We start from the raw sequence: 22426 nt of genomic DNA, 5'->3' as shown, positions 1-22426 counted from the left end.
TGGCGAAACGTCAGGAAAGAAAATACCAAGACCACGGTTACACAGCCCGGATAACCTACAAGAACCAATGAACTCTGACCGTGAAAGCCTTCAACAATATCGGCTGTTTTATTTTCAATCCCTTGTTTGATAATCCCCAGCACAGAGTTTGCCCTTTTTACTGATGAGGCACACTGGGTTGACATTTTCATTGAGCTACCTACTACAACCTTAAAGTCTCTTTCCATCTGAACCTCAGCAACTTCAGACTCCATTGTGTGTGTAAAGTGCTATCAAGTTGCAGTTGACTTACGGCAACCCCAGCAAGGAGCTTTCAAGGCAAGTGAGAAGCAGAGGTGCTTTACTATTGCCTTCCTCTGCAGAATCTTTGTTGGTGATCTGCCTTCCAATTACCAACACTGCTTAGCTTCTGACATCTGACAAAATCAGGCTATAATTTACCACCTTCCCTCCCTCAGACTCCATTAGCATATACTTACAGTTGGGATTTTTGTTCCAGTGTGCATCACCTTAAAATTACCTACACTGAACTTCACTTGCCACATTGTTGCCCATTCACCCAGGGTGAAAACTTTGGTTGCTTTAGCCTCCTTTATTCCCGGTTTGATCTAGGATTCAGCCAGGATTGAACGCAGGTTCGGCGAAAAGCATGCGTTCGATCCTTGCTGAATCCTGGCTGAAACAGGGAATAAAGGAGACTAAAGCGGCCCTGCGTTTTCGCCCCCAGTTTGTGGAGATCCTCCTGGAATTCCTCACAGTCGGCCTTGGTTTTCACCATCCTGAATAATTTTGTATTATCTTCAAACTTAGCCACTACACTGCTTACCCACAGTAACAGATAATTTATGAACAAATTAAATAACACTGGCCCCAATACCAATCCTCATGGGACCCCACTGCTTACTTCTCTTCATTGTAAGAATTGTCTATTTATTCCTACTCTCTGCTTCCTGCTGTTTAACCAATTTTTAACCCACAATAGGACATCTCCTCTTATCTCACGACTGCTAAGTTTATACATGAGTCTTTATACATGAGTACCTTGTCAATAGCCTTTTGAAAGTCCAAGTATATAATGTCTACCAGGTCACCATTATCTACATGTTTGTTCATTTTCTCAAAGAACTCCATAACCCAAGGCTAGTGAGGTGGGGCATCCCTTTGCAGAAGCCATGCTGATTTTCCTTCAGTGTGTCAAATAATTCTATAATTGAATGCAGTTTCTACTGATTTGCTTGGGACAGATGTTAGAACAGATACTACACTTGATCTTGGCCAAAAGGTCGAGAAGCGATGGACAGATGTTAGGCTAACTGGCCTGTTATTTCCTGGTCCCCACTTCCTGGAACTCATTTTAAAAATCAGTGTACCTGTTTTCTGGTACAGTGGCTGATTTTAGTGACAAATTAAATATACTGGTTAGTAAATTAACACTTGCCTTGACCTGGATGGCCCAGATTAGCCCAATCTCATTGGATCTCGGAAGCTGAACAGGGCTGACTCTGGTTAGTATTTGGATGAGAGACCACCAAGAAAGTCCAGGGTCACTATGTGGAAGCAGGCAATAGCAAATCACCTCTGAATGTCCCTTGCCTTTAAAACCCTATGGGGTCAACCATAAATTGACTGAGATTTGATGGCACTTTCCACCAGATTAACAATCTCACATTTGACAACCTTAAGAATCCTCTGGTGTATGCTATCAGGACTAATAGCAGAGCCAACCCTAACACCAGATTTCCACCCCATCCCCAAACATAGAGAGAGAAAAACATTTCTTCAGCATCTTTGTCTTGTTTACTGCATTCCTTAGATTTTCATATAGGACACAAAAGCACATGCTTACCAGGACTGTGCCAAGCTACGAATATGGAGTATGCATCTATTACAGTGAGGTTATATGGGACAGGAATTTCCTCTGGTGTTGCTACTGGGGTTTGGACAACATATTTGTCACTAGCATTGCTACCAACCCATGTGCTTGCTTCTAGTTGGTAAACATATCTGTAAACACACAACAACAAAAAGAAAGAGAAACAGAAACAAATGAATCAGTGTTCAAATGCTTTAGTCATTTACAAGATACTTATTTTACATTTCAGATTACATTTAGGAAAAAAACCCCTTATAATTCATGTTTGGCAGATACCAATCAAACGTTGCTTCCTATATGTATGATTTTTTTGCACTACTGTAGCTGTTACTTGGGCAGCCCATTCTTGAGTGGGCAGGAAAGAGAGGTGGCAGCCGGGAGTGGCACAGCCATACCACCACTTCAGAGGCTTCCTGGCTGGAAAATACAAGAAAAAAACTTTTAAAAAAATCATTCCTCCATGGAGTTTCATGGGGCTACACAGGGCATTCCTGGGCTGGTCAAGGGGAGGAGCCACGTTTAGGCAGCCTCCTAAGCCCTTTCGGCCCAGGAAAGCCCCCTTTGCCCTTACTTTCACTTATGCCACATTTTGAGATGGCATAGCCCTGTGAAACCCTATGGAGTAGTTCCATGGGGCTTGCAAGTAAGGGCAAGGTTTCGGCTTCAGTGCGGGGGGGGACCTCCTTTAGAGGCAGCGCAGCCCTCCCCCTCAGGAAAGGGCTGTAAGAGGCATCCAGACATGGGGCCATAAGCAGGATCCAGTTCCAACTTACCTTTTGGAAGATCTTTGTATATAATTAAGCACTCTCTTAATTTTATCACACAATTGTGACATTTTTACCTGCTGTTTGGATGGAGGCCAAAATCAGTAAAATTTAGACTTCCTTTGCCACCCTTGAAAATCTCTTCTCCATTCCGAAGTAATCGATACTGAGAAATAATTCCATTTGGTTTTTCTGGTTCATCCCAATACAATTCCACTATTGTAGAACTAACTATGATGTGACGTGGTTGCGACCATACTCCTGTAATGACATCAGCACTACGGCTTTAACAATATCTTACCGTATTTACAGTATTTAGCTATCCAACAATCACAGAAGCCTCTACATTAATGCATAACTATTAAAAAATCAAATTAACATTTAGGAAACTAACATTTAAAGTTGGATGTACTAACTGGAAACACCAACTTTAAGTCATATCTCAATACACTATACTAATGACTTGAGACAACTTGAGGGTTTCACTTTGGGAAATCATGCACCAGTAACAGCAGGAGCTTAAGTGATGGACCAATGGAAAACCTCCAGCTTCAGCAACTGAAAGCTGCAGAAGGGGATATAATGCTTTTACCAAAGGGTGTCAAGAGCTGGTGATGTCCCCATTCTGCAGGCTCCTATATAATTGTCTCCTAACTGGGATTAGAGGTGATGACTGGGTGGAAAGGACCCATGGGATTAATTCTGCCTATGTGGTACCCAGTTTTAAATCTTTTAAAAACATACACAAGACATCTTAAAACACCTCAGTGGAACAGTGGAGGGCTTCAGAGGAACCTATGAGAGATCACCTTTGTGTTTGCTGGGAGAAACCATTCAGAAGCAGCTGCCTCCATTGTAGGAGAATGATTGGCCTACAAACTTCCAACATTGTGTGATTTGCCCCAGTACTCCATGGAAATCATTTTGTGATAGACCACATCCCATATTGGCAGCCATTTTGTGTTGACACCAACTCCCAATTTTCAAATTCCCCAAAGTGCCCTGAGGCTCAACTATTGAGAGTGTCTAATCCAAGACCTTCCTGGGATGGAGCAGTTAACTAAACAAATTACAAAACAGCTGAAGGGTGAATCCTCACACTTCAGAAGGTAGCCTGCCACTGGTCCCTTTCACTACCCAGTCAACCAGAAACTAAGGGACAAGCCTCTGACCCTCCTGGGACTAAAATCAAGAAAGTCACCCTTGCAAGGTAGGAGGCTTACAAGGTAAGTTTCAGAAAACAATTAACTTGGTAGCAGTAGCCAATGAAGGCCAAAGTACTGGATTCACATTGAAGCCTCCTGAATTCAAAGGCACCACAAAATGTGATTAAAGTGATTGATTAAAATTGTGCAAGAATAAGAATAATAAAAAACAACAACAGTGAATGGGAAGGATAAAATAACAAACTAATTTTAATAGACTAACTACCCAGTTATAAGTATTGGTTCAAACATCAAGATGTTACCCAAAAGGTTGAGTTCTTTCAGCAGTCAGTCCAAAGACCAGGACAAGGGTTTCTGGCCAGCAAGGCCAACCAACAAGACAAGACACCAGGCGTACACTTTCCAAGCTCCAGTGTCCTTGCAGCTGATTATACTTGGAGATGTGAACTGCACCTGGGTTTTCATCCTCTTATCTAAGGCTCTGCTATATCAATAACTTGCTGAAATTCAGTAAAAGAAACTTCCACCTTTTTCTAGCTCTCAGCCTCAACCATTGTTTGAATAGAATAAGAAACTTCATTAAGTGCCCAGCTTCTTGACGTCAACAAAAATAGGGACCCCATTAAAGAGTCTTACTGAAGGGATATGGGTAGTAATAAAGAGATACTCAATTGGCTTGGTCAAATACCTCACACAGTTCTCTGTCTTAGACATTATCCTATCAGCCCCCCTTCATTGTTAAAGTTCTTTTCCTAGACTGCTTTGAACATTGTGGAAAAGTGATATAGAATAATATTAAATAAATAAAAAGACAGTAAAATGTGACAATAGAAACTAAAATCAAAACTCATTTTTCACTAATTTCTTCTGAAAATTCCTTTGGGTATAGCTGAGGCTATTGTTTCTGGTTCCACAACCTCAACAACTTCAAAATGCCATACACACATTTTAGGTCAACCCTGTTTTTATTTTTTGCACACCACGTCAAAATGTTTGACATGTAGGTGTACAAAGGACCACACATTTAATTGCACACATTCAGCATTTAAAAAAAATATTGGTAAGGTTTGTGAGAAAAAGAAATCTAGCAGCTGGTCCTTCAGATACTTGCTATAGATAATCAGAAAGCACAATACTATTAGCAATGGAAGACCACATTTCCTTCAAGCATAGAAGTGCAAGCTCCGCAGAAATTAATACATTTCTCCTTACCATGAGGAGCATCTTGCAATGTTCTACCTGAACTTGCCCGACTAGAAGAGCAGCCAGCAAATGTACATGCTGTGACTATAAAGCTGTAGTTTCTGTGTGGTTGAAGATCTAAAAACACAAATTAGGATTAAAATGGAATCTTCAAATGTTCTGAGGATTAGAATTCTAAGGTACAGGCAAAACAAGACATTTGATCTGATCTAGGAAGAACAATCAGTGACAGATTCCCTCCCCCACTCAAAGGTCTTCCCTTAAAAAAACACACACAACTGCCACCAAAAAACTACGTAGTTGGAGGATTCATTATCTACATAATTACTAGATAAGCTTGAAGTGGAAGGGCATTCCATGGGATGATGAATGTGCACATATTCGTGACTTTTCTTTGATCTTTCTCAAACTTGCTTTGCTCCAAAGTTTTGGGAAAGCCTGGATAGTGGCTGTGTGGGTGGGAAAATTTGTGACGGCCCACCTACATGGCAGCCATTTTCCCTGATCCTGTTCCATCAGCAGCCATTTCCTCCCACCTTCCCAGGTAGGGCTTTTTTATTTTTTTGAAATTGGCACTAGAAGATTGTTATATCGATATATCATTGTAATAACAGGTGTTACAGGCACTCTGAATTCTCAGCTTTCATTTTTTTAAAAAGTCTCTAGCTCACTTCCTTTGCAGAAATAAATGGGGAAAAGAGCGAAAGAGGATAGATAATTACTTTTTAAAGTGAAAGCCGAGAAATCACAGAACCTGTTACATCTATTGTTACAATGATATATTGAGAAAACAATATTTTAGTGCCATTTTTTAATTGCAAAACCTGGGTCATTCATGAGAGGGGAGGTTGGCCACTGCCAAGGGACTAGGGCAGGATAACTCCAGGGAAGCCTGCCATCTGGAACTTGTTGCCACTGTGCTTTATCAGCAGCCACACAAGCAACAGGGAAACCACAGAAGCAGTCCTTATGTGGAAACCACCATACTGAAAATGTGTAATCTCAAATATTTGATCTTTATTACAATCTCTTGTGTATACAAAAACAACAAAACTTTCCTGTCTATGTCTGATGCTGTGTTCTTTGGCATGGGGAACACTGAGTTTCAGTGAGAATGATGAGCTATGAATAAAGTAAATAAATAAATAAACATCCTTCTCACTGTGCTACACTGTCTTTGGACTGACTGCCACTTGTGAGAATTCTGTCTCTCCTCTGCAGGTATGCTGCTTATATGGGCATGTAGTGTTGGTTGCCTTTTAGTCTTCAGTACAAACACAAAAAGCCACCTTGAACCAAGAGGAAATGTGGGGTATAAATGTTTAAATAAATTAATTTTAAAAAGTAAAATTTTGCCCCCCTCCCTTGCAGGACTGTTGAGCTGGGGACGAATTATGGTTAGCTACTTCCTCTATTATCCCATCTCCAATTTGCAAAAAGTGTGAGCCTCTGTTTTTATCCCAGCACACCGCTCTGCGTGCCTGCTAGAACGAAAATGCAAAGGTTTGCCCCATCATAGGCCATACAACCTCAGGGAATGAAATAACTCACACCAACTGGACACAAAGCCCTGTCAAACTACTAATAATGCAGTGATGGGTAGAAAGCAGATACTATGTGCACACAGAAATATCAGTCAGGGTGATCCTATATGGTGACAACATTGGCAAACTGTTCTGGCTGGACAATGCCCCTACCAAATATTGAGCCATTCACTACCCTCACTGCTGATCCCTCCTCCTTCTGTCCAGAAAAAATGAAACCACAAAGTAAAGGGCAAGACTAAGTGTCAGACTGGAATATTTACAACTGTTCACAAATGTTACAAATTATTCTGGTTTGATTCAGAGTATTTATTATATTAAATATGACTCAGATAAGATCCTGATTAGTTAAGTTCCACAGTACATCCATAATAAAGATATGATCATCACACTGGATTCTCCACTACGCAAGTGGGCCCGGCCCAGCAGCAAGCACCACACAACTGAGCCATAGTGTGAGGGTCTTTGTCTATGTGCCTCTGCTTCCCATCACCCGCTTATCAGTGAACTCGTAAAAGCGGTTCACACCTTCTGGTCTCAGGCGCCAGGCCTGATTGCCCCAAGTATCGTCCCCCCCGCTGTTCTTCCTGTCAGTACTCCCTCAGGCCGATGCGGCCTTGGAAGTGTGATAGCTTCACCAGACTTCCTGGGACTCGTCTGATGTTTTGTATTATGCCAAGCTTGTAACTTCCCATAACAATAAGTGTGAACCCCAGTGCCCCAGTGCCCTGGAGTCAATATATTCTGTAAACCCGATTAGCCCCTCACTTGCAACTTGCTACCTGTGCCTGTCTCATCTCCTGATGTCTTCAATAAATCCTTTGTTTCTTTATCAACGTCTGAACATTTGATTTGGAGAAGTAAACTCAGAGAGAGGGGATCTCTCACATTAAGTTGCAAGCTTTGCCTCTCGAACTGCTGCTGTACCTTTTGGGACAGAATGCCAGGCGACGAGGAAAACACCCCTACTACCCCTGACGCACCGGACGAACCGGTGGTGCCGGAGAAACCGGACCCCAAGGAGGAGGGTGCCAAGCCAAAGAAGCCTAGGGATCCCATCCCCGACCAAGGCCGGGACGGACGTCCCCGAGGACTTTTTAACAATTGGCTGGACTCCCCCAAAGGTTGGTCTCTCTCCCGAACCGCGGCGAAGGATCGCCGTTTGGCCTTCCCCAGCACGGGACTTGAAGGGGACCCGGCGCGCAAGGAGGCCCTGATGGAAGAGGAACGCAGGCAGTGGCAGGAGGATCGCCAAGCTATGCAGGAGCAGATGGAGACCATGCAGCGTGTGATGGGTGAGATGGCAGCGGCCCTAGACGCGCTGAAAGTGCAACCGCCTGCCGGCAACCCCCCGGACGGAGCACCGGCAGCCCCTCCCGCGCCTCCTGGCCTCCCGTCCCGTCGGGACCTGAAAGTCACGTATGACGGTTCAGGGGACCAGTTGACCTTTTTCATGGTCCAAGTGGACATTTTTATGCGAGAACAGGGCCGAACCTTCACTTCCGAGGAGTCCCGAGTGCAGTATGTGGCTTCCTTACTGCAAGGGGAGGCGGCCGCCTGGATGGTGTTGCAGTATGAACTCCGCTCGCCGGTGCTGCGAACACTGGACGAGTTTATGGTAGCACTCCGCAACCGCTTTGAGGACCCGACTCTGGGTGAGCGGGCTAAAGCCTCCCTGATGCAACTGCGCCAAGGGACCAAGTCGGTGGCGCAGTATGCAAGTGAGTTCCAGTCACTGGCCAGCCGAATCCTAGACTGGAGTGAAGCAACGTTGGTACAGTGTTTCAGGGAGGGCCTCAACCCAGACCTCCAACATTGGGCCTTCATGCAAGGGAACCCCCCGGACGTGGAAGGTTGGGTTCGTCACGCGGCCGACATAGAGAATCGCAAACAACTCCTGACCTTGTCCAAACAACGCATCGGACGAGACCCAAGACCCCGAAGCGACCGGGGCCGAGACCTCCGACTGGGGGGCAGCGGGTTTCCCTCAGCCGCTGAACGCCGCAAGCGCTTTGAGACCGGTGTCTGCCTAACCTGCGGAGGTAAGGGACACTTTGCATCGCAATGCCCCTCTCGAGCGGGCCGTCCCAACCTCCCACGCCAAGCCCCGACCGAACCGCAGAAGGCGGCTGCCGAGGACCAGCCCCGCCGCAGGAGCGGACCACCGGGCCGACATTCCGGCGCACCCTCCACTCTCCATGCGCGCCCCCAGGACGGGGCCTCCACTTCTACCGGCCCAACGGGGTCCCGGATTACAAATACTACTTTTGATTCGGACGGGTCCCGGGCCGCCACCACTCCTTCCCCCTCTTCCAGCGAGGAGGAGGAGTGGGAACAGCCGGCAAAAAACGCCGTCGGTCTGCTGTAGAGGGGGCTCCGCAGCAGACCGCCCCTGTCGTTGTGCAAGGAGCTCCACCGATGGTAAGCGCCCAAGAGGACAATGTGTATGTGCGTGTTTACCTATCCCTACCGAAAGGGGGTCCCAGTTTAGAATTCCCCGCCTTGGTTGACTCGGGGTGTGCCCGCACCATGCTTAGCGAGGAAACTGCCAAGAAACTGGGGGTCCGGCGCAAGCGGCTTCCGGGACCCCTCCGCTTTTCCCAAATGGACGGGAGTGATTTTAAACGGGGCCCGGTGACCCACCGAACTGAAGCCGTGATTATGTCCGTGGGAGAACATTGGGAACGCTTGTATTTTACCATTGCCCCTATTGTAACCCCTGTGGTGTTAGGGATGAACTGGCTACGGGGACACAACCCTTCCATCGACTGGGTTAAACGGGTGCTCTCGTTTCCCGACAGCCCCTGTAGGTTACATGACAAGGAACGGGTTGTCCGGACTCCGGCCGCCGCCGCAGTAGGGCTTCCCCCCCCAGCCACCGTTCCTCCTCAACTGCCCACCGAATACTCGCAGTTTGCGGACGTCTTTGATGTTAGGGAATGTGACGAGTTACCCCCCCACAGAGAAACGGACTGTGCCATCGAAATAGTGGGGGAAGGCAAACTGTCTAAGGGGAAAGTCTACCCCATGAGCCCTAGTGAAAAGGCGGTGTTACGGGACTATCTGGATGCCAACTTGGCGAGAGGTTTCATACGCCCTTCCAAGGCTCCTTATTCGGCCCCGGCCTTCTTTGTGAAGAAGAAAACGGGAGATCTCAGACTGTGTATTGACTTTCGTAGGCTGAACGCCGTTACCCAGTCTAACGCTTATCCTCTCCCTCTTATTCCCGACCTTCTAGCACAATTAAAGGAGGGCCGAATCTTCACCAAACTGGACTTAGTGGAAGCATACCACCGCATTCGCATTAAAGAAGGGGACGAATTCAAAACAGCTTTTTCCAGCTGTTTTGGAATGTTTGAGTACCTAGTCATGCCGTTCGGACTTTCGGGGGCTCCCAGTGTGTTTATGCAATTAATTAATGAGGTTTTGCATGATTTGCTGTTTTGGGGGGTGGTGGTATTTCTCGATGACATCCTTATTTACTCTGAAACCATGGAGGATCATGTGCGCCTAGTGCGAGAAGTGCTCCAGCGGCTGCGGGAGCACAAACTGTATGCTAAGGTGTCCAAATGTGAGTTCCACCAACCTTCCATTACTTTCCTTGGGTACGTGATTTCCCACCATGGGTTAGAAATGGACCCCGCTAAGGTCCAGGCGGTGCAGGATTGGGAACCCCCCACTACTCGCCGCCAGCTCCAGCAGTTTTTAGGGTTCGCCAACTTTTACCGGAACTTCATTCCTAACTTTGCCCAGGTTGCGCTTCCTCTCACTGCCCTGTTGCGTACCAAGGACAAGGGGGCTAGCGCTGCGCTACCCTCAGCCCGTTTGCAATGGTCCCCCCAGTGCCAGCAAGCTTTTGAACATTTAAAACAGCTTTTTTCATCCGAACCCGTTTTGGCTCACCCAGACTGCACCAAGCCTTTCGTGGTGCAAGTGGATGCCTCGGATGTGGCCATGGGCGGGGCCCTATTGCAGAGGGATGAAGGGGGGCGGTTGAGACCGTGCGCCTACTTCTCCAAAAAGTTTTCCCAGTCCGAAATCAACTGGGCTATTTGGGAGAAGGAGGCGGCGGCGGTCAAACATGCCCTCACCATATGGAGACACTTCTTAGAAGGTGCCGAACTGCCGTTTGAAGTGTGTACCGATCACAAGAATCTTGAGGCTCTCAAGGGAGCTAGAAAGCTCAACGCCAAACAAATTCGATGGGCCCAATTTTTCGCTAAATTCCGGTTCACTCTCAAACATGTCCCTGGCAAGGAAAATGCCCTAGCTGACGCTTTGTCACGACTTCCCCAGTATCGCAATGATTTTGATCGCCCTGTTGACTCCCTGTTCACTCCCGAGCAGCGGGGGGAGGTCCCAAGCTTAGCCGTCACTACCCGGTCCCAAGCCCATCGACCAGAGACCCCCCCTACGCTCAAAGGTATCCCGGAAGCCTTCCAGCAGCGACTCCGGGACGCCTCCTTACAGGAGGAGGAGCACCATCTCCTCCCTACCGGCCTGGAACGAACCAACACTTGGTGGATGCAAGGGGGGAAACTATATGTCCCATCCTCCCTTCGCAAAGAGGTATTGGGACTTGTACATGGTGCCAGGTTGGCAGGTCATTTTGGTTTCATAAAAACACTTCACCTGGTACGGAGGCAATTCTGGTGGCCCGGGATGAGAGCTGATGTGGAGCTGTATGTGCGCAGCTGCCCCACTTGCGCCACAGCTAAGAAACGGATGGGAAAACCCCCAGGGCTTCTCAAACCACTTGAGAACCCCTCCCGTCCCTGGGAAGTCATAGCCATGGATTTTATCACCGACCTACCTCCTAGTCGGGGAAAAACGGTTCTCTGGGTAATCACGGACCTTTTTTCCAAACAGGTCCATTTCGTTCCATGTGCTGGTCTTCCTTCAGCCCAGGGCTTGGCTAAACTATTCGTTACACATGTCCTCAGGCTACACTCGATCCCGAGGAAGGTCCTCTCCGACCGGGGGGTCCAGTTCGTTGCCAAATTCTGGCGAGCCTTCCTAAAGCTCATGGGGGTGGAGGAACAGGGCCTGTCTTCCGCCTATCACCCCCAGACGGATGGTCAAACGGAACGAGTAAACGCAGTGGTAGAATGTTATTTGCGTTGCTATGTTAATTTCCACCAGGACGACTGGGTCGACCTGCTGCCATTCGCCGAATATGCGTACAACAATGCGCCTCATTCCTCTACCGGCTTTAGTCCCTTCCAAGTAATATACGGGACGGAATTCGGTCCTTTCGGTTCCGCCCCCGTCACGCCAGAGCTCCAAGCCACCCCTGATCTTCAGGAGTGGATTCAGGCAGTTAAATCTACCTGGCCATGGCTGCTCAAAAATCTTGAGAAGGCAAAAAGCAAGTACAAGGAACAGGCAGACAAACACCGGTCTCCGGGATGGGAGGGGGAGCAAGTCTAAAGGTGGGGGAGCAAGTCTATCTGTCCACCAAAAACCTCCGCTCTCTTCGTCCCTGCAAAAAACTGAGCGACCGTTATGTGGGACCTTTCCCCATTACCAGAGTAATCAACGAGGTTACCGTGGAACTGGAACTCCCAAAGACCCTCAAGGGGGTCCATCCCGTCTTTCATATAAGTCTCCTCAAACCTTATGTGGCCGCTCCCCAGTTCCACCCCCCTCCCGAACATGAGATTCCTACTGTAGTAGGAGGGGATACCCATCTGGAAATATCCAAGGTTTTAGATTCCAAATGGAAGAAGGGGAAACTGTTTTACTTTGTTCGTTGGAAAAACCTTGGGCCCGCTCACGACGAGTGGGTGGCCGCACCCCACATGGCGGCCCCTCGCTTAGTCCGAGAATTCCACCTCGCTTATCCCGATAAGCCTCGCCCTCTCGAGGACCCCGGAGGGGGGCCTTAAGGGGGGCAGAATGTGAGGGTCTTTGTCTATGTGCCTCTGCTTCCCATCACCCGCTTATCAGTGAACTCGTAAAAGCGGTTCACACCTTCTGGTCTCAGGCGCCAGGCCTGATTGCCCCAAGTATCGTCCCCCCCGCTGTTCTTCCTGTCAGTACTCCCTCAGGCCGATGCGGCCTTGGAAGTGTGATAGCTTCACCAGACTTCCTGGGACTCGTCTGATGTTTTGTATTATGCCAAGCTTGTAACTTCCCATAACAATAAGTGTGAACCCCAGTGCCCCAGTGCCCTGGAGTCAATATATTCTGTAAACCCGATTAGCCCCTCACTTGCAACTTGCTACCTGTGCCTGTCTCATCTCCTGATGTCTTCAATAAATCCTTTGTTTCTTTATCAACGTCTGAACATTTGATTTGGAGAAGTAAACTCAGAGAGAGGGGATCTCTCACACATAGTTTTCCTAGGTAGAGGCTGCCAGGGGGAGAGCAGGAAGGAAAGACTGGGAGGCAGATAGTTAGTTTAGCTGGTGGGTGTGAAGGAGAGAAGAAAAAAGGGAAAGGGGACAGGCTATGCAGGCTTTCCGGGAAGGGAAAGAGGAAATAGTAGGGAAGAAGGATATGAGATGCCCCCTGCAAGTCCTTGTGGGTCCACAGCTTGTTTTGTTTTAATTCCCTTTTAAAGTCGTCTAGGCCATTACCTCAGCTTGTAGTAGCAAGTTCCTAAAGTTATTTATGCACTGTGTGGAAAAATACTTTATTTCTGTCACTGCATACAGAAACAGTCACCAACTTCTAAGATCAGAATCTAAAATGCTTCTAAGGCTTGAATTTTGGACACATTAAAAGTGCATTGGACTCTATTAAAAGTACAACCATTTTCCAAATCAAAATCAGTTTTACAAGTCTTCTCCTATTTCTGTATCCTTTTTTTTACAGTTAGATCCCATGGTTTCTCTTTTAAATTTCTCTGCATTTTGCCATCATGAAATGTTGCAAGATCCAACTGTACCTTTGAAATTGGTTTATAAATATGTAAATATGAACTCATTCTAATACATAAACTTTGAAATGCAGTATCAAGGCAGGTAAAGACACCAGATTCTCTGTTTGTGAGCACAGAAACCTCTATTAGACTTCTGTTCACATTTTGTACTTTCCCTCTAATCTTCCTTGTCCTTGTCAGTAATGGGTCCCGCTCTCTCTTATCTCTGCTTGCCTATCCTTTGCAAAATGTTTTCATTAAACTAGCATTGTAAGTACTTTAAGAAAAAAACAATGCAATTCTATGACAAGGAGGGGAAAAAACATAGTGCTGAGCCCTTTGTCTAAAACCAGTTAGATGACAGCTTCATTGTGCTTTTTTCAAGTGGCCATACATACAGAACAGCAATATGCAACAGACCCATCAGAAAGGCGGGGGGGCAATGAATGAATGAATGACACTCAGGGCTTCAAGTTGCTTTCAAACTGAATGGGATGTGCAACATTGGAAAATAAAGAGATGAGTCAGAAGGACAGCCTGGCCTGTAACCTAATCATGAACTGGAAGAGAAGGAGGGCAGGATATCTCTATATAGTCAGTATAGAAAGAAGGGGTTGAAAATAGCAGCTGCAGACTTGAGAGGCAAAAGCAAAGATGGATGCCAAATATTCAACAACAATACATGATAGGGAAGATTACAGTGGCAACAGATTACTTCAATTCCCCTAAAGGGAATTGTTCACTTTTAAAGGAAACAACCATAATAAGGCAAGATTCGTTTATAACTATATACTACTGAGAGCAAAAATTGGTATGAAAAGAAGAGTTCGTACTGCATCAAATATATTGGGAGTGGAATCTCATTTTGGTTGTTTGTGTATCTGCTATGCCTGGCAGTACAACAGACTGGAAAGAAATGAGCTCCAGCTGCAGGTGTGGTTTATAAAAACAACAACGGCTAATATAATTTGCAAGCATTACACTGCCATTTAGGATATAGAAACCTCCACAAGAAATTTTGTTCTTTGTTTAAAGTCTTGTAGCTTTCTTTGAAATTGTATAACAAAAGCTACAGCATACTTTTACAGCTCATGGTGGAAGCCTGAACCAATTTGTAAATGTGGCATTATTCACTTCCACTCCAGACATGTATACATGTTTGCACAACTTACAAATTTATCATGGCATGAAGCCTTTCATATGGGAGGCAAGGCAGCATGTTTGAGCCCAATTTCATCAGATCTTCTGAGCAGGGTTTGTACTTGGAAGGGAGACCACCAACGAAGACTCTGCAAAGGAAGGCATTGGCAAACCACCTCTGCTTCTCATTTGCCTTGAGTCACCATAAGTTGGCTGTGACTTGATGGCACTTTACATATACAAGCCTTTCATGGGCTAGAGTGCACTTGACATATTCGATGAAGTAGCCTGTAACTCATGAGAGCTTAGGCTACAGTAAATTGGTTAGTGTTTATGGTTTTACAGGACTCCGTGCTGTTTAGACACAAAAGACATGGCTATACCATGGAAATTTAAATATTTAGGAAATTATTGATGGGGGTAGGGGATCCTGGTCCCTAGCTCCCATTTCCTGGTGGGGGCAGGGAATTCATCATGAGCAATGGCAGGTGAAAAAAAAAAGGTAATTGGCTCAACAATGGGATGTCACTTCCAGAGAAAACCAGGTAGTAACACTAGTCCTTTCTAGAAATTGATGGAAACTCTATGGTTTCCCCCAGAAGTGATATCACGATGTTGCCAGTGGCAACATCATGTCTGCATCCCCCAATCTTCTTACTGGTCATGTCCGCACCCCCAATCTTCCTACAGTTGCAAGGCAACCCTAGTCCCAAACCATTCTCTGCATAATACCTACATAGCATGATGGTATATCTCAGTGAATTGTGGTCTCTTATTCTATACAAATAGTCCCTCAAACTCTTCCTAACTTCTGTTATTCTGAAGGTAATGTAAGGTACAAACAAATATGAAAATGAATTCCAGTTCTAGCACCTACTGCTGAAGAGGGCAGTCTTAGCTTGCTTTTGCTACAGTGCCCTCTAATTATTTTAATCTCCCCTCCTGCCATCCCCCCACTGCATTAGCAAGACCATTTGTAAAGGAGTAGTAACACAAAGTGAAACAATGCCATAACTGTAATCCAAATTGTTCTGTACAGAGTACTGGAAGTGTTCACTAATAAATGATATAAAAAGGTCTTTTATTGACAAGCTGCCATATGCTGTTTGCATTAGAGAATATGAGAAGATGATGGCTGGTGCCCCTCGATCCCAATGGCATTCAACTCCGTGCGATAGCAGAAAATGCTCCAGTTTACTTAAAGCATTGATAACACCTCTAAATAATTAACCGAGGACTTCCTGTCTTCAATTACTTAATGCTTTTTTTAACATCTTGAGAGGATTATAAGCAATTTATGGATTTCACATGACAAGCACATTCACCGCTATTCCCACAAAGCATTTATGGGATCATGTTTCCAAAGCTTTGATGTAATTAAAAATAAGCAGCGAGACAATGGTGCAGAGGCAAGGTGCAAGCCTCCTCATCTGCAATTTGTAAGGCCCTTGGATTCAAAGTCTCAGGGAACGCTAATGCTACAGCTTCATTAACGCTCAACTGTTGCTCTGGGAACAGCAGAGGTTTTTTGAAGAAGATGAGAAAATCAAAACACATGGTCCACAGGGGATCAGAATGCTGGGTAGTTCAAACATTAGAGATATGTGAAATAAGTACAGTCGTCTTAGCGCACATCATGAATTTAGAGAATAGTAATTATCCACATTGCAAAAGCACTAGATTAGCAGTTGGGTGAAAAATCAGCCCTGGCCAGCAAGGGGGAATATGCTTGCATACATAAAAAAATTAATAACATTTGAGGTTACATGTAAACAAGCTGCATTATTTTAGCTAAAACCACAGAGAGTAATAATTATGCATAGTACTGCAAAAAACCCCACTAAATTATGAGCTCCACCTTGGTCCTAGTCCTGGCCAGCCAGACAATGCAACAAATACAAGCGAGACTTCATGCTCCATTGGCAAACCCCCAGAGGCACCTAGCTGGCCACTGTTGGAAATGGAATGCTGAACGAGCTAAACCTTTGGTCTGATCCTGCAGGCTTTTTCTTATGGTATTTTGCTACTCGCTTAACACTGAATAATACATTTCTATGCTGGTTTGACATTGCAATGTCAGTAGAAGCCTATTGTGACTGCAAATGTTCTCCTATCCAAGTATTTGTGCTATGAGAAAGCTGATTTTAGTGGCCTTTTAGACCGATTTTTTAAAAGGCTTTCCAGATATTTGTGTTTAATCTCCAGCAAAAGTAATTTCCAAAATTACCAATGTTTTTCTAAGAGGAGGCACAACCCAATTCAAGATGTGCACTCACCTGAATCCGAAGACATATATTTACCCCAATTTCTATTTTTCTTATGATCACGTTAGGAAAGCCATAGGCATGGAAACCTCTGTCAGTGGCTGAAGTCCTCATATAGTTTTAAAAGCAGGGAGGGTGGTGGGAATGTTGGGCTCAGCTATTCCTATTCGTGCATAAGTGAGGTCATCAATAGGATGAGGGAGGGGGCTGATGTTTTCACATCTGAATTTGGCATGACAGATGGCATGAAAAATTATCTCTCTGTGGGGTCTTAAGGAGGGCATTGAAAGAAAAAAGGAAGAAAAGTTGAGATCTCCATTGGGATGGTTTGGCACCCTTACAAATATTCGGAGAGAATAAAAACATCAGTGCTTTGGATCCATCCTTATGAGCACACTAATATACAAAGCCCCAGATCCTGTGAACTCCAGTTTATCATGCCAAACCATATTGACCTCACCGCGTAAAGCCCCTTGCATGAATCTGCCCTGTGCAACAGGGCCAAAATATAAACTCTCCTGGCACTCACATCCCATTCTGAATCTTTTGATGTGAAAGCTGACGGGATTTCCTTCCAGTTAAGAATCCCCAGGATTGCAGCCTAGGCAGATTACCTGTTAAATAAGCCTAGGTGAGGGCATTTGTTTTGAATGGCTTCTCCCTCCTTACCTGATACTGTATGCTGCATCCTGCCTGCCACATCAGTATGAATAAGGCCTCTGCCAGTTTGACTGATCTGGTATTCTCTGATGATGCCGTTTGGTTTCCTCGGTGCCATCCAACTCAAATGCAATGCCGTCGCACTCAAAGCTGTAACTGCTGGTGGCTGAACACTCTCTGGGACTCCTTGGACAGTGACTGCGACTACCTGAACACACATGAATTAGACAGCAATTTATTGTAATAGTACATGAGATACCTTGATCAATGAGAATGTCACTTCGAGTTTAAAATGTTGTTGTTGGCTCTGGCATATCATTACCACGGCCCTGTAGAACTAGTTACTTTTCTCCTCTTGGTTTATTCCCCCCCCCCCACCGTGAAATCTGACCTTGAATATGTTACATATGAGTCTAGGTGTACAATTCATCAAAGCAGATTCACAGCATTTTGTCTTTAGTGCATAGTACTAGGCTAAAGGAAAATCTGGATGGCAGGTTGTCTTGCCAGAGAATGCTTGATAGCCACCCTCCATATGGTTCATCAGCGTCTTTGCATTTTAACAGCCTGATTTGATATGGTTTTATCATCAATAAAACACTGGCATAAACTTTGAAAGCCATTGATACCTTTACCCTTACTTAGGAGTGCCATCGCAAAGGACTGCAGTCTCTCACTTGGTTCCAGGCCCTTATGCAGTTCTCTGGCTGGTGGTAGGCTGCTTGTACAACAGCTGCTGCTGATGGTAACCAGGAATAGTAACACTGCGGCCCTTCCCCCCTCCTCTCAAGCCTCACAAGGGCCTGCTTCTTGAAGCCCTGTAGACAGAGCCAAAGAGCTCATTGATCACAGCAGAGTAACCAGAGCATGACAGGCCACTGTGCTGATCTGAAAGCAATGTTTCTTGTTTTTTTTCTTTTCTTTATGTATACTGCACATGTTAACTGTTTCATACTTAGAAGCAATGAAACACAGAGAAGCTCTGTGTTTCATAGGGTTGCCAACCTCCAGGTACTAGCTGGAGATCTCCTGCTATTACAACATCTCCAGCTGATAGAGATGTTCACCTGGAGAAAATGGACGCTTTGGCAATTGAACTCTATTTCATTGAAGTCCCTCCCTCCCCAAACCCCATCCTTCTTAGGCTCCACCCCAAAAACCTCCCTCCAGAGGTGAAGAGGGACCTGGCAACCCTAGTGTTTCAATAACCATGGCAAGAATAACTTGGACCTAAATCCCAAGTACTTTGGAGTGGTCAGGATTAGGGGAGAGGGTTTTATGTCTGTCTCTCTGTGTGTGTTTCTCGCACCTCCTGTGCCCATCTCTCTTGGTATGTCCTGACCTCCATATTGTTAATTATTTACTTATTTAGAAAATTTCTATACCACCTCTCCATACTGCCCAAGCCAGCTGTCAACAATAAGACATAATAAAACATAAAACACCATACAATTTAACAACTGAAACCCAGCATTAAAAACCCAACCCAGAACACTGAGCAGCTTGAATTCTCAGGCTAAAAGTAGACCATAAAATATTAATAGATTAAACCTGTTAACTAAAAGCCTGGGTAAAAAGAAACATTGGCCTGGTTCCTAAAAGAGTAGCGTAGGTACAAGGTGAATCTCAAAGGGAAGGGCATTCCACAGGCAAGGTGCTACCACTGGAAAAGCTCTGTCTGTGGTTGCCGCCCCCCTGCTATTTGCCTATTATATAAATAACATAGTCAGTTCCTTGAACGCACCGGATTTACATCCACCTAAACTAGCGGACAGGCATATTAATATTCTGCTCTATGCCGATGACGCGGTACTTCTTTCAAGAACCCCAGTTGGCCTAAGGAGGGCGCTAGTGAGAGTGGGAATGTTCTGTGAGAAGGAACGCCTGACTATTAATTATGACAAAACAAAAGTAATGGCTTTTGGTAATCACCCTAATTATAGGAGGTGAAGCATAAATGGCCATAGGTTGGAACAGGTAACCCAATTCAAATATCTTGGAATGACAATCCAGGCATCTGGCTCCAAGCTGGCCCATAATACCTATGTTGCCAATTTAGGGGAAAGATCAGCCCATTCAATAATAAATTTTCTCCAGACCAAAGGGGCACACTATATTCCAGCCGCCCTTAAACTTTTTCAGGCGAAAACTCTAGCACAAATGTTATATGGAACACAACTTGACTCTCCACCCTCATGACTTATTCCCATGGAACGAGTGCAATCCAAGTTTCTTAGAGCTGCCCTGCAATTGCCAAGATGTTTATCAAATGCTATGATCCGTTTAGAAACTGGCATGATGAAGGTGGAGGCAAGGGTTGTCTTGTCCTCACTTTATCTCTGGCTAAAAATTAATTTCAACCCCAGGGGTCTTCTTCCACTGATTCTTTGTGATACCTTTAGGTCAAAGTGGATAATAGCCATTGAAGAAAAACTAAATAACCTGGGTTTTACCCCCCTAGCACTACTTCAGTTAGGGTGGGATCAAGCTAAGTCAACTATAAACCAAAGGGTTAAAGATATCGAGCGACAAGTAGATCTAGCAAGAGTGCCCCTATTTATGGCTCCCCCCCTCCAAATTTATCCTTGCACCAGCAGCCTATCTCCGTTACTTAGAGATAAACAAATATAGGAGGGCTTTTACCTTGGCTAGGTGCGCAGCCTTACCCTCTGCTATGTTAGAGGGGAAATTCAAGAAGATACCCAGTGCAGAGAGACTATGCCCCTGCAAATCCAGGGATTTAGAAACCACTGAACATGTTCTCCTGAACTGTAACTTTTACACTATACCCTGTTCTAAGTTTATTGAGCCCCTCATACTGAGAATGGGACCCGACAGTGAAAGAGAAAATATAGAAAAGCTCCTACAAGGAGATAATCCCTCAATCACCTCTCAGGTAGCAAAATTTTGTATGACTTCAATGAAAATTTGTTGCCACAGAGTAGTCTCTTAGTCCAAATGGCAGATGTAACTTGGATGTTATTTATTTTATTATTTTTATTCTTTTAAGTGGCTTAAGAGACTGTAAATTTTTGTCGGTAAGACCATTTTAGTCCATGTATCTTGTTCTGTCTTTCTGTCTTTCTGTCTTTCTGTCTTTCTGTCTTTCTATCTATCTATCTATCTATCTATCTATCTATCTATCTATCTATCTATCTATCTATCTATCTGTGGTTGCCATCTCACCTCTGAAGGCAGGGGCACAGAAAGTAAGGCTTCTGAGGAAAGTATGAAAAGTATGAAAAGAGGCAATCCTTCAAGTACCCTGGCCTCAAGATATTTAGGACCTTAAAGATAATAACAAGCACTTTGAATTATGAATGGAAACAAGTGGGTAGCTAGTGCAGATCTTTTAGAACAGGGGTGATACGATCCCTATATTCTGCCCCTGACAGTAGCATGGCTGCCACATTAAGTTTCTTGGCAATTTTCAAAGATGGTCCCATGTAGAGTGCATTACAGAAATCTAAACTGGATGTAATCAGAGCATGGATCACACTGTAGCTAGATCACACTTTTCGAGAAACAGCTGAAGCTGTTATATCAGCCAAACCTGATAAAAATCACTACCTGCCCTGGAGAAGACTTGAGCCTCCAGCCACAGGCCAGAATCTAGCAGCACACCCAAGCTACAAACCTGCTCCTTCATGGGGAGTGCTACCCCCTTCAGGGCAGGCTGACCAAGCAGCTTTGACATTGACCAACAGCAGCTTAGTCTTGTATCAATTGAACTTCAGTTTATTTATTTATTCATTCATTCGATTTCTATCCCACCCTTTCCTAACAATCCCAATACCTTTTCCAAGTGCCAGTGCATAACCTCCACAGACCCAACTGGCTAAGCAGTTAAGAAGAACCACTGTGGTGTGGAAAACCAATGTGATGTAGTGGTTAGACTCTTGAACTAAGATCTTGAAGACCCAGGTTCAAAACCTGTTCTGCTGTGGAAGGTTGCTGGGTGGCCTTAGGCCAATCATATCTCACCCTAACTTACCTCACAGGGTTATTGTAAGGATAAAATGGAGAAGATGAGAACAATATAAGCTGCTTTGTGGCCCTATTGGTCTTGGGGAGAAAGATGAGGTATAAATGCACTAAGTAAGAAGAAACAGAGCTGGGGGACATTCACATATTGGTGGCACTTTACTCCAAATTACCTGATAATCTTTTCCAGTGATTTCACATAGGTGTTAACAACATGGGTGGCAAGATGGATCTATGTGAGACCACACAGCATACATGCCACAGGGCAGAGCAGCAGTCCTCCAGCACCACCTTCTGGAATCACCCTGTCAAGTAGTGGCAACAATGAAGCACTGTACCCCCACCACCACTCTCAACATAGCCAGCCTCTACAGTTGGTACCATTGCTGATGGTCTTAAAAGCTGCTAAGAGGTCCTGAAGTGGGATGCATTCCCCTTGTCACTCTACAAGCAAAGATCTTCAGTCAGGGCAAACAAAGTTGATTCTGTCCCAAATGCAGGCCTGAACCCAGATAATCCATCTCTCCAAGACTGTCTTAATCTGTGAAGTCATCCCCTGCTCAAGCCCATTGCCCCCCCCCCCAAAGGAATGTTGAGCAGTAGTTGCCTAGGTCAGTGGGGCCAGGAATGTCATCTTCAGGAGGGGTTTCACAAATGCCTCTTTCAAGGCTGTCAGAACTACACCCTCTCACAGAGACATGTTTATCACTTCCCAGACCCATTTGACCAATCCAGCTCAGCTAGACACCTACAGCCATAAAGGGCAATGGTCGAGTCTAGACATGGTATATTGTACACTTCTAAGCAACTTATCTGTTTTATCAGACCTTGCCAATTATTATCGTTGGCTCCCCCTCTTCCTCTTATATGACTCTGTCATGTGGGTTATGTTGCCATGTGACTTTCCCATGTAACAGTGTCTCCCATGCAGCTGCCTAGATGTTAAAGGCAGGTCCTGGGTAC

The 22426-nt window shown here is 45.2% G+C and overlaps 1 protein-coding gene and 1 pseudogene across 1 annotated transcript in view; both read right to left on the bottom strand.

The window, feature by feature from the left end:
* Positions 1-22426, bottom strand: part of USH2A (usherin) — a 588113-nt gene that overhangs the window by 114540 nt on the left and 451147 nt on the right. Inside the window, exons 54-57 of the mRNA XM_056852957.1 lie at positions 17489-17687; positions 5016-5123; positions 2715-2898; positions 1847-2004 (exon numbers count right to left, since the gene is read on the bottom strand). Of these exons, the coding sequence (XP_056708935.1) occupies positions 1847-2004; positions 2715-2898; positions 5016-5123; positions 17489-17687 (649 nt within the window). The remainder of the gene's footprint in view (positions 1-1846; positions 2005-2714; positions 2899-5015; positions 5124-17488; positions 17688-22426) is intronic.
* On the bottom strand, positions 1144-1295 carry LOC130481260 (U2 spliceosomal RNA; annotated as a pseudogene).

The sequence above is a fragment of the Euleptes europaea genome, chromosome 7 (genome assembly GCF_029931775.1).
Source record: "Euleptes europaea isolate rEulEur1 chromosome 7, rEulEur1.hap1, whole genome shotgun sequence".
In the NCBI taxonomy this organism is placed as follows: domain Eukaryota; kingdom Metazoa; phylum Chordata; class Lepidosauria; order Squamata; family Sphaerodactylidae; genus Euleptes; species Euleptes europaea.
This window is presented reverse-complemented; position numbering and strand designations above follow the sequence as displayed.